Consider the following 19389-nt stretch of genomic DNA (forward strand, 5'->3'; position numbering starts at 1 on the left):
TAAATAACATAATATTATATATATAATATATATTGCATGCTAATCCATATCAAACATTCCGTACAAACCATGGCATTAAAACAAAATAAATAAAAGCCATGCAATTAAAGAAGCCAAGTCATGCCATAAAAAACCGTACCATGCAATAAGACTCCAATCCATGCATTAAGTCCAAAACCAAGCCATGCAATAAACTTCATTTACGTACTTGATGGTTATTGAAAGTAAATTCAATAACCATATCTTCCAAGACATAAAGATCTATTGGTTTGGCATGGTTCCAATAAAGGCACGGCTTCACACAAATAACTACCCTTGTAATGGTAGTTACACAAATAACTACCCGTGTCTTTATTGTAATGGTCAAGAGAAATTCTTTTCACATCAATGCAATCCGTACATAACATTACAATCAATATGTCAACGCAATGTGTCAATGCATTAACACTCAACCGTATTCTTCCATTAATGGTTATTGAATCAATGATCAATCTGTGATTTTGTACACATGCAGAACAATATATCACATATATTGATCAATGCATACAAGGTTTATAGAACAATATCTTTATGCAGAAATTTGAAAACACAAAGATAACGGTTTTCTTAAATTCTAAAACTCAATCACACGCTATTCAATCATGATATGAAAACCTGGCTCTGATACCAATTGAAGGAAAAAATCTGGTTTTGCATCTCATGCAAAACCCACAGCGGAAGCGACGAACTAGGATCTATTTCATTCATGATTGATAACGTGCACTATGTAAATTTCAGAATTTAAGAACAAGATAGCGTACCTTGGTGTGGAGAAATTCAAAACAAAGATTAGAAGCACTTGGGAATACTTTTAATCTTCACTCCAATTCCACTTTACGCCCAAGATGTGTGGTCTCTTAATCAGTTTTTCAAAGGGAGAATGAAAGTGTGTCTCACACTCTCTCACACACCGTTTCTTTTTCTTTTCTAATCTCTTCTAATAAAAATTCTGTATGTTTCTCCCTTTATAACTAACTGATTATCTAATTGGGTTGGCCTATTGGGCCTTCCCAATTGGGCTTTAGTGTGTGGCTTGGAGTGGGACCAAAAGGGACCAATAAGACACTAGCTCCAATGGGCCTTGGGCTTTTCCGTCAACTCTTGACAAGTCTAAAGTTACCATTAATTATATTTAATACCACTATATAAATATAATTGCACTCTAGGCCTTATTAATAAATTATATCCCAAAACTTTATTAAACACGTAACCCCTTCATAAAATATTCGTAGTAACACAAAGTCATAAATGTAGACTGCCACTTTGTAAATTACTACATCTTATCCTTGAGTACCCGGTTTAATTCTTTAAAGTTATTCATTATATATTTATGAAATCCAATTTCATAAATATATACTTTAGTAATTTCTTACTAAAGTGGTTAGGCCTAACTCTCTGAATAACTGAACCCATTAAACTTATTTCAAGGGAATATTTTATATCTCCATCAAGAGACTATGAATTCCATCTTGAGAATATATGTTCCATCAACACTAAATGTGGCTGCCCAACATACTGAGGTTTTGACCGTTATTTCAGATCTCACTCCTGATATATCAAAGCAACCTACACTTCATGATCAGGTTCATTATTCTCTCAGAATTAAGAGTTCATGCAAATAGAAGTCGTGAGATTTATTATTCATTTGACAGTCGTTAGAAGAATAATAAATCTCACAGCGGTCCTGTTCAATATGTTTTAACTCTTAAAACATATCAACATATCAACTAGAAGCTTCCACTTCCATGATCAAGACAAATCATCTTAGTTGACACGTTATAGTCTTCGCAGATGAAATGCCCAATTTCATCACCGACTACGAACTATTAATTCTGAGTTTACAAAGAACTTGTGATTTACATCTTCTGTGACTTTTCACATAAATCACATACAATGCATCTCATGGACTATATGATAATGTCTCATATTCATGTTACCATTATTTTAGATAATAATAAAATAACTTTATTAATCACAATATTAAGTCATACATCATGTCATACATAATGTCATACATAATGTCATACATAATATCATACATAGCATCATACAATAGGATTTAAGGGCACTAATCCTAACAGATATCGCCTACTGTCACGAGGGCGATATTGCTCTCCAAAGGCGATCTAACCCAAACATGGTATTTTTCCCTTTGATGGCCATTTTAGAGGGAGGAGTTAGATTTCTTGTTGACCCTCTCATACTTGGCACCCTTAGGTTTTATGGCTTATGCCCCGATTAGCTTCCCCCCAATTTCTTTCGAATCGTAAGTTGTGTTAGTAGATTGAACCAACTATACAAGCTGCAATTAGACCACCACGACATAAACTTCATGTATAGTTTATGTGGTAACATTAGGTTTGATTACTATTTAAAAGCTAGGGATGTACGGGTACGGCTCATATCATGCCTTCCTAACTGCAATAGAAATTCAGCAGGAGAATTCGTTTGGGTGAGTGGCAATTGGCTTGCCGATGAGCTCCCCTACCCACTTTCGCTGTGGGATGTTGGTCAGTACCGAGCACTTTTATTTGCTTTAGGTCTAGCATCTCTCCTTTCCTTATTTTACTTATACACATATTAACCGGTTTCCATGTTGCTTTGGTGCAGATAGCAAAAGGTTCAAACCCAACCTTAGAGTGGTACATGCGAGAGACCTCAATTTTATGCTCAGATCGAAGATATTTGTGCTCTTGGACGGACAAATCTAGATGTCTCACCTAATTCTCGGCATCAATCCTGTATACACTACTTGGCAGAACTTCATCCAAGCTCTATTAGTGGAGCCCCCTGTCATCGTACATAGACGTACGACACGCTAACTTGCTCCCCCCTTCTCCAGCGGTAGGCTAAGCTAAAGACCGTGGCCCCCGATACATTGTTGCAGACAAACTTGCACTAGTAAGGGACACCTCGGCTGATCTTGTTTCTCAAAACCGTAAAGTCCACGTACCTATTGAAGAGCCCGAAGCTTAAGCCCGAATAGCCAAGCCAGAAGCAGTCGAGGCCGACCAAGAAGAAGAAATGGTGACTAGGTGAAAAATGACCGTTGATCGGTTCTTGCTTGGCACTCGTCCTATGGCTCAGCCTCAACAGCCTCAGGGCAAGGACTAGACTCCTCCTCCTCCCCCCCTGCCGGCCGTGCCAAAAAGAAGCAGCGTGTAGCCAATCAACCGTCTATGGTTCCAAGTGACGCTCCTTAGAAGACCCTTCCCCGGGTATCGGGTGGGATCATGATCCTGGATTCGGTAGGTGATTCTCGGCCAACTGCCCAGGTCGGCACTGATGTGGCATCTTCGTCTCAGCCCGAAATGAGTTGACGACCCATCTTCAAATTCAGCGACAGGCCTTTGCCAGCATTCGCTAGCATAAGGGCCTGGGCCTAGGGCCAAGGGAGGTAGGTGGCCCAAGGCTTGGTGCACGACCTTCTACTGCTCTAGGATGTTCAATTTTTCTCGGACGAGACCGAGGAATCGCTGACTAGGCGGTTACAGCGGCACACCGTAGCGATAACTTTCTATCTCTCACTTTCCCATTTATTTTGATGCTTGCGTATTCTCTTCGCCTTCATACTAATCACTACTGCATTATCAGGCTGCGCAGCTGACCCACATTCTTGACAAGAGGCTGAAGGAGCTTACAGAGGATGCTAAACGGGAGAAGGCCCTCAAGGACATTGCGGCTGCCATAGCAAAGGAGAAGGGCAAAGCTACCGAAAAGAAGGCTTAGTCTTCTGAGAAAGCCCGGTTGGTGGCGGAGGAGAAACTGGCCGAGATGGAAGCTAAGCTAGGGGGCGTAGAGCTTAAATTGGCGGAGGCAAAAAGCCTAAACTTGGCTCAAGCTGACGAGATAGCTGACCTGAAAGCGGCCCTTGAAGCCTGTGAGGAGAAGTGGTACGACGAGGGCTTCGCGAATGCTGAGAACTCCATGGAGCCTATTGTCCACCGAGCCCAGTTTCATGGGTTCGGGGAAGGGTGGCTGGTAGCCCTTCAGGAAATGGGAGTGGCCGAAGATTCCCTACTGAGGAACCCATAACAAATCCCATACTCGGCTCCTCCTCCCCCTTTTTAGAGTCAAGCTGGTGCTGCTGATGAAGAAGATACCCCCAGCATGAGGGAGCTGGTGCGAGTGATTGACACCTATGTGGAGACTGTTGATCTCGAGGTCACCAGCAACCCCAATGCTGTCGACGACGCACAAGTCCAGTAATCACTTGCCGATCAGCCAACCGAGAATGTCCCAGACCGACAAGCTGAGGATGTAGTCCATCTCTCGCCCACCGATCCTTTAGTTTGATACTTATGTTTTTAGCTTGCTTTTATTTTCTGCTCGTGTTTAATTTTTACTTTTGTTTGTTTGGTTTGCCTACAGTCATCAGGTTGTGGTGACAGAACAATGCTTTGGTTTTTATTTTTGTTTGCTTTTCTTTGTTTTTATCAGTCATCTAGACATGGTGAATGAACATCTGGTTTAATCATATTTATGAATGTTTATCTAACTGCTACTAAGTTATTCTTTCTATCATGCTCTGCCTGCTTGTTTTTGTTGTTTTTTTATTTTTTATTTTATTCCTAATGACCGGGCAGTCTAATCATGGTTTGCCTCTGAACGGTGATTGAGATTGTTTTCTCATTTATCTTCAAAAGGATAGATTATATCTGTGCATGTATAGTGACCGAGATCGGTTTGGAAGAGATTGCCTATATCTAGAAAGAATTGGCTTCTCGGCAATAAGAACTGAATTTGACATATGTTGACTTATCTAGGAAAATTTATTACCTTTCTTGTGATTCAGATTGAATCCGAGAGACTGATTTCAGTCCCTTGAATAATTCGACGTAAGCTCCATATGCTCGGTGATTAGAATAGAGCCAGGAAGCGGGTTTTTATTCTTGGAATAAATTAGTGCAAGGTTTCCTCCCGTCCGGTGATTAAGATTGAACTGGAAACAAGTTTCTGTTTTCGGATAAAATTTGAGAACAAGTTTCCACCTGTCCAGTGATGAGGATCGAACCGGGGACAGGTTTTTGCCCTTAGTCAAAATTTTGAGATCAGGTTTTCACTTGTCCTGTGATGAAGATTGAACCGGGAACAAGTTTTTGTCCTTAAGTAAATTTTGAGATTAGGTTTCCACTTGTCCAGTGATGAAGATCGAATCGAGAACAGGTTTTTGTCCTTATCGAAGCAGAAATTGAAGAACTCGACGAAAAACCTGGCGAAAAACCTCTCTGCCGCCCTCCAAGTAGTAAAATGATCCACTAGAAAATTAGTTGGGATACATGAATAACAAAAGACCCTCCAAGCCTAATCTACCTGATGCACCTAAGCCCTCCAAACTTCTTACTTCAACAAGGTTACTTTTAACCGTGCCTTTTCTAACTTACAGGATCCCGCAATTAGCCCATTGCATCAACCAATATGAATTGGTTCTCTCTTGAACTGCTTCCCAAACACCAAGAACCTTCTCACTAATCTGAATTTGGTGAGGTTAGGATTTGGCTTAAGATCCTCTGATGGGTATGACAATGGAGAGGGTGAGAGTAGAGGAATTTGGAGAATCAAATGTATAAGATTGTGGATGATAATCTTGTTATTCTCTAGGGTTTTTTTTTTCTCTCAAAATTCTTTCTAGAAACTCTTTACATTTCGTGGGTATAAGGGTATTTATAGTAGGGTATGAGATGGAATGTGAAAAGTTAGTTTTCAGCAAAATAGGGTGCACTAGTGATTCACTTTGCGACTGAGATGAGTCGCGAGTTCTAGTCGCCAGTTACCAAACTGGCCAGATTGTACTTTTTGTTCTGTAATGATCCAGCTGTCCTGACCCTTCAACTTCTTGCATGCTTCACACGTGTGCTACATTTTGGCAAGTCACCCCTCGCGAGTTAGTCGTGAGTCACTTCTTATTGCACACTATTGATCAAATCTTCACACTCTCTCACACACATTACATTATTTCTACCTAAATACAGGGTTTCTAAATGCTGAATTACAAGCAAATTTGGTACGGAATAAAGCCAACACATAGTTGAATAAATATTCAACTTTACAATTAATTGGTTAATAAATTAATCAATTAATTTATTTAATCAATCTAAAACTGTGCACGATTTGTGCAATGTAGGCATTTTTCGTTACTGAGTAGTAGATGGTTAGAACCAAATTAACTACAAGTTAAAAATAAAATAGGCCAAATTGACTCCTACCAAAATGTAAGGACTAAATTAACAATGATCTCAAAATGTAGGGACCAAAATTATGTTATTTTTATCAAAAAAATTATAATATATAAAACACTAGCTAAATATTATTTTAAGTAATAACCTATATATATAAAACCGAAGCCTCTGAATCTTTTACAATTTTCCATGTCAACACAACATTTAATTAAAATTATCATTTTAATTAAATAAAATTAATTTTTTTGTCCAAACTTAACAAGGAGTGAAACTCTATCTCTCTAATAAGTCCAACTTAACTTAAATTCATCATTTTTTTTAAACAAAATTAATTATGTTTAGTCCAAATTTAATAAGGAGTGAAACTATCTCTCTAACAAGTCCAACTTAAACTCAAACGTTTGAAACTCTCACAATTTTTCACGTCAACACAATATTTAAATAAAATTATCATTTTAATTAAATAAAATTATTATTTTTAGTCCAAACTTAACAAGGAGTGGAACTCTATCTCTCTCTCTAACAAGTCCAACTTAAACTCAAACTCATCATTTTTTTAAACAAAATTATTTATGTTTAATCCAAATTTAACAAGGAATGAAACTCTATCTCTCTAACAAGTCTAACTTATACTCAAACTCAAACGTTGATATTATTATTATTATTATTATTTCTTTACTTCAGTAACGTGATATTTTATAATATGGTGCAAACTTATAGCCATGAATTATTCTTTTGAATTAACCCAATCTTTTTCTTATATTTTTCTATTTTTTAGTAATATATATTTTGTCTTGTTTTAACAATTTTTAAGCCATGAATCATTTGATTCTTTAATATTTTTTGGTTTTTCAGAAGTTTTAATATCTGAAATTATTTGACAATTTTTTTGTAAGCTATTGCACATTCAAACAATAGCTTCTTCATCAAATTGTAATACAAATTGAAGTTATACAGAAATAAATCATGTAATGGTGTAATATTTTAATTAATTTAAGATTTTATGAAATTATTTTAGTGTATCTCACAAATAGGTAGGTTCCCGTGATTGTAGTATTTCGAGTTATCATAAAAAAGAACTTTTATGTCCTCTAAACTTCTTTTTGGAAGAATGTCTATTTACAACTTGCATAATCTAGTACATATCTTAATTGTGAATATACAAATCGTATATCCTACTTTTTGTGTTTAAGCTTCTAATACATGCTCCACCAATCACAACTTGTCAAATATAACAACTTTCTCCAAACCTTCAAGAAAAGCATGAAATTTCCTAATTAAATGTCATACACTGAAGAGTTTCATATTTATTGGCAAACTAAAGTACAACAATTGTTTCTTTCTATATTCCATTACAAGTTCCTAATATAGCGAATGATTATTGGTAAGTAGAAAAGTGATTTTAGTGGTAGGTGCAAATAAGAACCCATAAAAATTTTCCACATCAATAGTTTGTAAAAAAAAATCCAACGGGATTATAAACTTCAATGCAAAACTAATTTTAAGGATAGTAAGCCAGATCAGTAATAAGCTATAGGGTTGGTGCACCTATCCCATCTTCATCTATAAATATATAGATTAGAAGCTGATTAACACATCCTTGTATCCCATCATCCCAAAGATTAGACTACATATATCTTTTATTCAGATTCCTTTCCCCCAAAGACAAAATGGTATCTACAAAGTCTCTAGTAGCAGCCACATCCATCAAGTGCAATTCTGATGATAAATGCTCGTTGGCCTCAGCTAATGGCACAAGGACTTCCAGTCTCAGTTCTTCAGACTCGGTTCTCAATCTTAGTTTGTAAGTCTTAATTATCACCCTTAATTTGCTTCAATCCAGTTCGTTTTATTACAATGAAGCCTTTGATTTCATGAAAATTATTGGAGTGCAGTGTCGTCAATGAGCATACTCCCAAGTGGTTTGGTGGGTGGAGGTACATGCTAGGGTTGAATCCCATAATTGGTAATACCCTCGTGGTAGAGATAAAACTAGGAATTCAGTGGACCTAGCATAAACTTAAAATTTTTTATAATTCAAGAATGAAAAAAAAAATTATGATTAAGAATAAACATAATATGAAAAATAAATTGGTATTCATTCAACATTAACAAAATATAAATAAAACAAAAGATACAAAATAATTTCTTCTTAATACATTTTAAATCAATTGTTTATAAAAAAAGGGAATTCGACGTTTTATAAATCCTCAAATAATCATTGAATATGCACAAATTGATAGTAAATTCTTCTTTAGTGTACAAAGTCAACTGTCATTTAGAAAATCATATTCTTTTTTGCTGCAAGCATGTGGGTTTGAGAACAAAAAATGAAAACAAGTTTTTGTGTTTGATTTAGCAAAAATTAGTTCAGTGGAATTTTTGTAAAAAAACTCAACTCAAGTGGGGCTGAGTACCAACAACTCTCTCTCTCTCAACAATGGTGTGGGCGCCTCTGTTTTTTTGGGCTAAGCCGATTAAGTTGTAAAAGAAAATGTCTCTAAAATTACTTATTGTTAGATGTATTATGGCTAAAGTGGCTTGTACCAATTGTATGTCCGCGTACTTGTAGAACAAGCAACTTACATTTGGGTTAGCATATAATTAGTCTAGGATTAGTCAAGCTCTCTCCAATATACAAACCCTGCATCGATTGGGTTCATTGTAACACAAGTTCTTAATAGAATATGTAGTTGTTTATGGTGTGAACTTTTTATTTGTAGATGTAAGCTGTCAAGTTAAACCACATAAATTTTCATGTGCACTCCCTTTTTCATACTTTCGCTCATCATTCAATAATCACTCAAAATCTTAACACTCATATTATCCCAAACTATTCTTTGCCACTACAATTAGCAGGGTTAGTCTCCTTACAAGTACTAGTTTTAAAACTATTATGTAACTGAAATATTTTGATTTTCTCTTAGAAGTGCACGGTATTGAGTTATTACTTATATTGATTTTTTTTTCTCTCTAATATGAAAGGGGTGATCCAATGATGTTTGAGCCATTCTGGAAAAAGATGAGTGATAAGTATAATGTGACAATTGGTGGGGGTGACTTAATGAGCTATTTCAGTGATGGTAACAATGTATGCTGGTTTTTGGAGCCTGAACTGGGCGCAGCAATAAGGAGATTGCATGGTGTGGTGGGAAATGCAGTGACGGATGATCGGTACATCGTGGTAGGGACAGGATCATCACAGCTCTTCCAAGCTTTGCTTTACGCTTTCACGACTCCTGGTGGCCCTGAGCCAGTTAGTGTTGTGTCTTCTGCCCCTTACTACTCGGTTAGACCCCCATTGCTTAACATCGTAATTTGATGCAATTATTTATGTGTTATTGTTGCTAGACTATAATTAACTGATATATTACTTATATTGAAAAAGGAAAAACATTAATATTAAAGGGGTTTAATGATAGATCTTATATGTTGCTACTTCAATATTTTGTGACAAAAGTGTGTCTCTGACCTTTTTGGGAAAATAGTGTTAATACCTTACCAGTTACCAATATGATTTCTTGGCATTGTTAATTGTAACTGAACTCAGTATGATACTTGCATGCATATATACAGTCAAATAATTGAAATGGTAACTAATTATTGGTTGTAGGCATATGCTGAAGTGGTAGGTTTCCTAAGGTCAGAGCTGTACAAATGGGAGGGTGATGCATATAAGTTTAACAAGAAAGGAGCATACATAGAGGTGGTGAATTCACCAAACAACCCAGATGGAACTCTTAGAGAAGCTGTGGTGATGAACCGTACTGGCAATGGAAATGGAAAACTCATCTATGACTTTGCCTACTACTGGCCACAATTCACAGCTATTACTGGTGCAGCTGATTATGATAACATGCTCTTTACGATTTCCAAATGCACTGGACATGCCGGTTCCCGCATTGGGTGAGCATCTTAATCTTAGTGTATAAGTCAGTTTTAAATTTTTTTTAACAAAGAGAAAAGTATTCACTACAAATGTTTGATAAATTTGATAAATTATTGACAAATATTTATTTTTGATAATTTTTTATATATGTCTTTATTGATGTTTACAAATGTTTTTCCACAAAATAATCTTGAACTCCCCGCCCCCCCCACAGGACATTTCAAATTTGGTTGGAATTTGAAACTAATAAGTTGAATAAAAAAAAAAATTCTATTTAAGATTTGTACTTGAGTAGTGCTTCTAATTTTTGAGAATTTTTTAATATAAAAAATGGCAAATTATAATTTTTCTCCGAAATTTGGTGGGTTTGATTTTGGTCCAAATTTTAAAAGTTTGATTCTAATGTGTAAAATTTCAAAATTTTCAAAATGGAAGAATTGTCACATCATTTATTTTTTCTTTCTGTGTGACTATTGGGATATTAAGACGGCTCTATGCTTTGGGACCAAAATTGAACTTTATAAATTTAGGCTAAAATATTGTTTTCGCCCCTAAAGTTTAAATTGATTTTGCTTTTCATCCCTATTAAAAATGTTATACTTTCTCCTATAGAAAAATGTTATATTTTCTATCCTTAAAATTAAAAAATAGATTTCTTTTTTCATCAAACTTTTGAGAAAATTTGGTTTTTACTTAGTCCCTATTTTTGCCTCTAAACTAATGAAATAGCAGAAGTCTTTAATTAAAAACTTTAGAGACAAAAAAAAAAAAAAAAAAATTTTAAAATTTAGGGACAAAAAACCGTAATTCATGCAAACTATAAGGATAGAAACAATACTTTAACATTTAATTTATATGATCAAAATCCAGCTTATTCCCAATTTTATAAACCAAACCTATAATTTAGACTAATTAAATAGAGATAGTTGTATTATATTTCGGTGGTACTACCTCAATTGTTAACTAATTAATGCTTCGCCATTTCTTTGTATTAAAGTTGGGCTCTTGTTAAGGATAAAGATATTGCTAAGAAGATGACTGAATACATAACGATCAGCTCAATCGGCGTATCAAAAGAATCACAGTTCAGGGTTGCAAAAATCATAGAAGTAGTTTGTAATGGCAGCCAAAATGTTGGGTCAGTCAAATCAGAGAACTTCTTTGAATATGGGCGAAAAATACTATCTGAAAGATGGCAAAAATTAAGGGAAACTATTCAAAATAGTGAATATCTGATTTTGTCCAAGTATCCACAAGAGCACTGCCTCTTTAGTGGCAAGCTTGTTGAAACATTGTCCGGTACGTATGTTATGTTCAATTTATATGAAAATGCAGCTTATTATATATTCAATTCAAGCATTCTTTCCAATTTTGTTAAAAAAATGTCATAAAAAGTATTATTTTCATGTAAAAATTTGTATAAAATTAATAAAAATATTTTGTGAATTTTTTATTTGAGAATTTATTTTTTCAAAAAATATATTTTTTTCATTATTTAATTGCATAATTGAATAAATTTGAAACTAATAGAAAAAAATTGAATGAAAGTGAAGTTATAGGATCGAAATGAATTTTAGTCAACCTTAGAGAGTGCAATTTGCATTTTAGCCTAATGTTTACAAAATAAACATTAAAAAATATCCAAAAAAGAAAAAGAAAAAGATTAAAGCTAAGCTGCTGTGAATTTTATTGAAAAATACTTATAACTTGATGTAACAATAATGTGACTGGCTCTATATCTACAACACAATAAATTAATTTTTAATTAATTTTTTTATATTTTAAAAATTGATGAATCAGTTTATAAAGACATGTAAAATGTAGCTATGACATTATTCGTTCAAACTAATTTATTATATTTTTGAAGTGACAACAATCATATTCATTGTCATTTATAGGAATTTTATAATAAAATAGATAGTAATTTTTAGCATTTTCCTTTTTTTCCCTTTTTATAAGAAAACATAGAGAAAAGGCATATGTTCTAACATAATTGTTTTCTTGTTTTTCCAACAGCCTATGCATGGTTGGAGAGTAAAGACAACACAAAGGATTGTAACGAATTTTTAAGAGGATTAAAGATCATTGGAAAAAGTGGGAAGATTTGCGGTGCCCATCAAAAGTTTGCAAGGGTTAACTTGATGTGCAGGGAAGAGGAGTTTAACCAATTCATAGAAAGACTATCGGCCACTAGGGGCAAGGGGGTTATCAATGGACATTAGAGCTTAAAATGCTAATTTGAATCCTTATAGCTGTTACGGAAATAAATTATAAGGCCTTCTACTCTAAGGGCACGTTTGGTATAGTGTAGTGGTGATTGCATAAGAATAGAAATTAGTATCACAATAAATACAAAAAGTTATAATATAATAATTTTTCCTTTATTTATTAGTTTGGTTACAGCACATGAATAGAACTTGAATTGTATTCTAGAGTTTGGTTTAACATAATAATATGATGGAGTGAAATTTCAATCAAAGTTCTTAATATTGGTAAGCTAATTTGACTATAAGAATTTTACAGTTAAGCTAATTAACTGGAATCTACTATTTGTTAAGCATAATAATAAAGGCGTTTGGGATTAAATATTGATTGTTGTTTCATTACAATAAAGACATTTAATAAAATTGAAGTTCAACAAAATATTATTACAATTATAAAGTATTAATATACCTTAACAAGAGTTATATCTTTTAATTAGAAAATTGAAAGAAAGCAGCCAATACTTAGTTGGATACCTTGCTTTACTATTGTTGCAATTTCCAAAATTAAAATTCTTTTTGACAAAATTGAGAGAGAGAGAGAGGTGAATAGTTGCATCAGTTGGGATATAATACCAACAATTCAAAAGTCACTTCGAAATTTTTTTTCAAGAATGGGGATTCAATATGGGAGAGACTAGATAGAAGTCTAGCAAATAATGAGTGGTAAATCAAGTTTGGAGGATCCTCGGTGCACCATCTGAATTGCAGCACCTCTGACCACTCCCCTCTATGGATTTTACCCGAAATCCTAGACCCAACAATTCAAGAAAAACGGTTCTGGTTTGAAGAGATGTGGCTTGCCGAGAAGGGATGTATAGATACTGTTAAAACCAAATGGGATAAGCACAGAATTGACAACAATGCAGCAGGTATTGTTCCTAAAATTGAGAGCAGTGGTTCGGCCCTAAAGAGATGGAGTAGTAGAAATTTTGGTAGCATCCGAAGAGAGTTACAACAAAAACAGAAACTTCTAGCTAAGGCAGAATTGAAGGCATTACTGACGGGTTAATTTCCATGCAAGAATGCTCAGAAGTGAGGTGAATGACCTCCTAGATAAGGAGACAAGGATGTGGTTTCAACAATCTCGCTCTCTATGGGCCATGTTTGGAGACAAAAATTCCAAATACTTCCATAGTAGAGCCACTCAACGTTATCGGAGAAACAAAATTGAAGGAATAAGGGGGAGTGAGGGGTGGTGGAAGTTGGACCCGAAAGGCATAGCTGAAGAGTTCCTAAGATTTTACACCAGTTTGTTCTCCACTTTAGATGATTGTCAACCCAAGTTGGCATTGGACTCAATCCAAAGCTTAGTGACGGAAGACATGAACAGACAACTGATTGCAGACTTCACTGAGGATGAGTTAAAGGTGGCTCTAAATCAAATGGTACCTCTAAAATCTTCGGGTCCAGATGGGAGGCTGCCACTTTTTTTTTACAACACTACTGGGATTTGGTGGGTAAGGATATCACAACTTTTGTTCTATCCTTTTTAAATTCAGCTTCACTTCCTGAAAATTTAAATCACACATTCATCACTTTGATACCAAAAGCAAAAAATCCTATATTGGTTTCTGAATTTTGCCTCATCAGTTTATGCAATGTATTGTATAAAATCTTTTTTAAAGTGCTAGCTAACAGGTTGAAGAAAATCCTCCCACGTATCATAATTGAGCACCAAAGTGCATTTACAAAGGACCGTCTAATTTCTGACAATATCCTTATAGCTTTTGAGTTGCTCCACTGTTTGCACCACCACAAGTCCTCTAAGGAGGGTTTCATGGCTCTCAAACTTGATATGAGTAAGGTCTACGATCGTGTGGAATGGGTTTTCCTCGAAAAAATTATGAGGAAATTGGGGTTCAATGAAAAATGGATTACCCTCATGATGCTTTGTGTGTCAACAGTCTCCTATTCAATCCTCATAAATGGTGCACTAAATGGTTTTATTCGACCAATAAGAGGCATAAGACAAGGCGACCCCCTTTCCCCATTTTTGTTCCTTCTATGCTCCGAGGGACTCCATGGCTTACTCACACAATCAGCCTTGAGAGGAGACATTCATGGTTCTCCATCAACAAGAGAAGTCCCACACTAACTCATCTCCTATTTGTAGATGATAGCTTGTTGTTTTGCAGGTCTAATGCCAAGGAATGTGAGAAGGTATTAGAAGTTTTACAAATATATGAAAAGATTTCAGGTCAGCAAATAAATAAGGCAAAGACCATAGTGTTCTTTAGCAAATCCACTATGGAGGAGAAGAGACAAATGATTAAAAATATCTTGGGGGTAGAGGAAATCCAAAGCTATGAAAAATACTTGGGGTTGCCATCACTAGTTGGAAAAAATAAAAAAGCTAGCTTCAATTATATAAAGGAGAGAGTGTGGGGGAAATTGCAAGGGTGGGAGGAAAAGTTATTATCTCAAGTGAGTTGAGATATCCTTATCAAAGTGGTTGCACAAGCAATCCCTACCTATACCATGAATTGTTTCAAGCTTCCTTTGGGTTTATGCAATGACATTGAAGGTCTAATTCGAAGATTTTGGTGGGGACAGAGGTGAGAGGAGGAAAATCCATTGGGTAAGATGGGGAGAGCTTTGAAAACCCAAAGGTGAAGGAGGAATGGGCTTCAAAGACCTAGCTTTATTCAACATTGCTCTTTTGACAAAACAGGCATGAAGGTTACTCCAAAGGTTATTAAACATGTCATTAAGTTTTTCATGTCTACTTTAATAAATCGTAATCCTATATAATTAAGGAAAAAAATGACAAAATTTGGCAACAAACTTCGTTGTAAGCTAATGCTACAACTTCCTTTAAAAAAAAAACATTGCTATAGATTTAAAAAATTAACTGTTAGATTGTACATTCTTTAAACTCTTACTTAACACACATCAAATTTTCTGTCAATCGAATTTTATATACAAGATTTTAGACTACAAAAGTTTGCAATTTAAACAATTAACTAATGACATAATTATTGATCTTATACTTTTTGGAAATTTTGCAAACATGTAGGATATAAAAAGAAAATATAATCCAATGGTAGATTTTTCAAAATTTAAATCTAATAAAAAGATAGTAAGTGAAGTTGTAACCTTAGGTTATTTTCAAATTTGTAGCCAAACTTTGTTTGGAAAAAAAAAATAGTTGTGTACCTTCTAATAGAGAACGTATTTTATTGCTCTTAAGTTACTTCTAATAGAGAACGTATTTTATTGCTCTTAAGTGTAACTACTAATAGTTGTGCTTAGGAGACCTTGCTCATAAAGTGCTTTTGGGAAACACATCACGTAATATCCCTCGGGAGATTTTGCTTATTTTGAATAGAATATAGTTGTAGCCTCGAGTTGATAGAATGGCATGAAAGACTCGTGAAAAAAATAAAAAAAAGACTGCATCGTAGCCATAGAGAAGAGGAAAATAACTACTACTAAAAAACCAAAATTGATGTTACATATTACTATCTACCATCCATCGATGAACTCCTCTGCATGTATTAATCGGAAGTTATATAAACAGAATGCAGCGTCAAAATCCTCGAGTAATGGGTTTGGACCATAAACAATAAATAAATTTTTTTTTTTAACACAAACTGGAATATCATTGCCAAAAGAAAAGGGAGTACAACAAAGCACAAGAAAAGAAGCACAACCCAATCTGCCTGGATAACGTGAGACACCATAGGAGGACAGACCCCCTTCCAGACATGAGAAAATTCATGCTGCCTTGCATACTGCGCAGGCTCACGAGCTGCTCTGTTGTATTCTCTTTTCACATGTTTGATTCTCTAACTGCTAAAAGAAGAAAGCAAATTAAGAATTCCTTGATACACATGACTAAGACTGTCATTTGTTTCAGCTGCTGTAATGCTATTAACAGCTGTTAAGGCATCAGATTCCAAAATGATTTGAGGTAGCTCTTGTTCTCTGGCAAGAATTAGACCGCACTCTATAGCTAGCGCTTTGACTTCCTCCATCGAGTACTGTCCCTGAAGATATTTACAGCAAGCAACATGAACTGTACCAGTTGCATCTCTTATAACAACTCCCACACTTGAGTTCCTTTCATTTTTAGACGTTACACCATCAACATTGATCTTGAACACTCCCGGAGGAGGCGCTGTCCACTTCTCTTCTGTCAGAGTCAAGTGTTGAGAGCAAGCTATTGAGGCACTCTTGAATTCTTGTATATATCTCTTCGCAAAGCTCCAAACATGTTCAGGAAGCTGACTTGAGGACTCGTGCACTATTTTGTTTCTGTTATACCAGATTGCCCGTGCAACTCTAAAGAAAATTTCTAGGTCTCGTGATGTACTAGACTCATATTTTTGCATTGCAATGTCTATAACATCCATATTTACATTCAATAAGTCAATGGGACCATCTATCCAACATCTCCACACTCTCTTAGCCACTTCACACCTAGCTAGAACATGGAGAATTGATTCTGGCTCCTTCCCACAAGCCAGACAAATTTCACATAGATTAATTCCTCTTCTTTGCAAGTTCACAAGTGTTGGAAGAGCATTCATACACATTTTCAAAGCAAAGATTCGCATCTTGGATGGAATGTTTAAGTGCCATAGCTTCTTCCATAGAGGACTCCTTGGATCACCCGAAGAACTTTCACCTTTCTCCATTGTATCTAGTACCCAACAACTAGATAATAGGCACTCTTCAGAGTGAATTCTCCCTTTTTATTACCCACCCATATGATTTGGTCTTTTGGAAGGTTGTGGCTGAGAGGAATATTCAGAATAGTCCTTACTTCAAAAGGCAAAAAGACCTCCTCGTATCTCTGTCAATCAGCGCTGAGACTCTAGGATAATCATCAAAGGGTTTTTTTTGGGGGGGGGGGGGGGGGGAGATTATTTTGTACGTTGTTCGAGTAGGCTGCCACTTATCCTCCCAAATATGTATCCTATTGCCATTGCCAACTCGCCACCGGGTACCTCTCTTCACAACTTTCAACCCATTCAAGCTGCTTCTTCAAGCATAGGAAGGGCTGGATCCAAGTTTTTCTCTAAAAATATCCCCATGCGGATAATATCTAGCTTTGTAGATTTGGGCCACCAAAGAGTTAGGATTCGAGATTAACCTCAAACCTTGCTTAGCTAGCATAGCAAGGTTGAAAGCCTGTAAATTTTGAAAACCCATTCCTCCATTCAGCTTTAACTTACACATTTTCTTCCAGCTAACCCAAGCAATTTTTGATTCTTGACCCCTTTGACCCCACCGGAATTTTCTCATCATACCTTCAATCTCGTCACAAAGACTTTTTGGGATCTAGAAACAACTCATAGTGTATATTGGAATTGCTTGGGTGACAACTTTAATAAGGATCTCTCGGCCACCTATTGATAGAATTTTCTCCTTCCACCCCAATAGTTTTTTCTCCACCCTCTCTTTAATTTCTGCTAATATTTCAACTTTTGACTTGCCAATGATTAAGGGTAGGCCTAGGTATTTTTTATGTCGGGTATCTTGCATTGGACCCAACATATCCAGCACTTCACATCTTCTATCATCTGGGGTATTGTTATTGAAAAAGACTGAAGACTTATCTGCATTGATTTTCTGACCCGAGGCAGCTTCGTATAGCTGGAGAATATCAATAAGATTTTGGCATTCTTGGAGGTTTGCTTTACAAAACAATAGGTTGTCATTTGCGAAGAACAGATATGTGATCTTGGGACTGCCTTTACATATTGATACTCCACTAATTCTTTGATTCCTGGCTACATCATTAATAAGGGAGGAAAAACCATTTGCACACAATAGAAAGATATAATGTGAAATTGGGTCTCCTTGGTGAAGACCCCTAGTGGGAATTATACTACCATAAGCAACACCATTAATTAGATACCAAGTTCTTCTTTGGGTCTAATTTATGTATTGTAGTCTTAATACAAATATTGAGCCACTATTCATTTGCAAATTTTTTTTATATTAATGTCACTCTCTCTCATAGTCTCTTTCTTTCATTCTTTAATAGCCCTCTCCTTAAAAAGTAGTAGAGAGAAAAAAATAAATAATTAAATAAAATAGTTATAGTTGCAGGAAAAGTAGAGTTACATTGGAAGATGATGCATAAATTGATAGGAATTCTCCTTATGTTGCTTGTATAATCAAATACGGTATTTTGATACCCTTTGAGCAATTGCATGCATTGATGTATGATTGAGAAGTTTTTATTTATTTATTTTATGTTCGTAGCAATAATTGAAATTAAACGTGATCGATACGGCTCCACTATTTGCTATAGCTATCTTCACCAACACTACCATGAATTATTCTTTGGAGGGTAACCAATCTTTCACTTATATTTCTCTATTGTGTAGTCATATATTTCTTTAGGCTTTGATGATGCCAAAAATCATCGGTGAGTTGCATAATCCTCACGTGCTCTAGACAAAACCTGCAAAACAGAAAGAAAGAAGACCTTGCAGAGAGTACAGGTGTGATACAGGCCAAATACCCTCCAAAGGTTAAGTTAGAGAAAATTTCTACAACTTTAGAGTGCCAGAGTTGGGAGAATTACGCGTATCTTGATTTGTGAGGGTTTTGGGGTTTTTATAGTAATGTAGAGCTGACCTTTGTTTCTTGGTAGAGAAGGTATTTCCTTGTAGAGAAGATTCTCATTAATACTCGTATTTTACGAGATCCTTTCTTTGTAGAGATTCCTCTGATTAGGGTTGGGTGTTGAATACAAGATATTTCCATGTATAGATATTCATAGAGACCAAGCTAAGCCATGCTGGACCCGTCGGCCTCTTCACCCCTATTGGTCACCTGCTTTGTCCAAAGGTTCTCCATCGGCTTATGGAAGTGCCCGTCGGGTATCACAGTGGGGTCGTTAGCTTATGGTGTTGCTACTTTTGTCCTTCCTTATATTCACATGAAGCTTACGGGTCTGTAGGAACCGTCGGCCTCCTTGTGTGTCATACATTAAATCTTTTGCAAGAACACCCTTATCAGGCCCTGAATCTTTTGATTTCAACAGCTATAGTCATGGATT

The 19389-nt window shown here is 35.6% G+C and overlaps 1 protein-coding gene across 1 annotated transcript; it reads left to right on the forward strand.

Moving 5' to 3' along the window:
* Window positions 1-7888: 7888 nt before the first annotated feature.
* On the forward strand, window positions 7889-12329 carry LOC142615450 (L-tryptophan--pyruvate aminotransferase 1-like). Its single transcript, XM_075788190.1, has 5 exons — window positions 7889-8022; window positions 9204-9507; window positions 9832-10124; window positions 11105-11406; window positions 12124-12329. The coding sequence occupies exons 1-5, from the start codon at window positions 7889-7891 to the stop codon at window positions 12327-12329; spliced, it is 1239 nt and encodes a 412-aa protein (XP_075644305.1).
* The last annotated feature ends 7060 nt before the right edge of the window (window positions 12330-19389 follow it).

Source organism: Castanea sativa, chromosome 11 (assembly GCF_040712315.1).
Source record: "Castanea sativa cultivar Marrone di Chiusa Pesio chromosome 11, ASM4071231v1".
Classification (NCBI taxonomy): domain Eukaryota; kingdom Viridiplantae; phylum Streptophyta; class Magnoliopsida; order Fagales; family Fagaceae; genus Castanea; species Castanea sativa.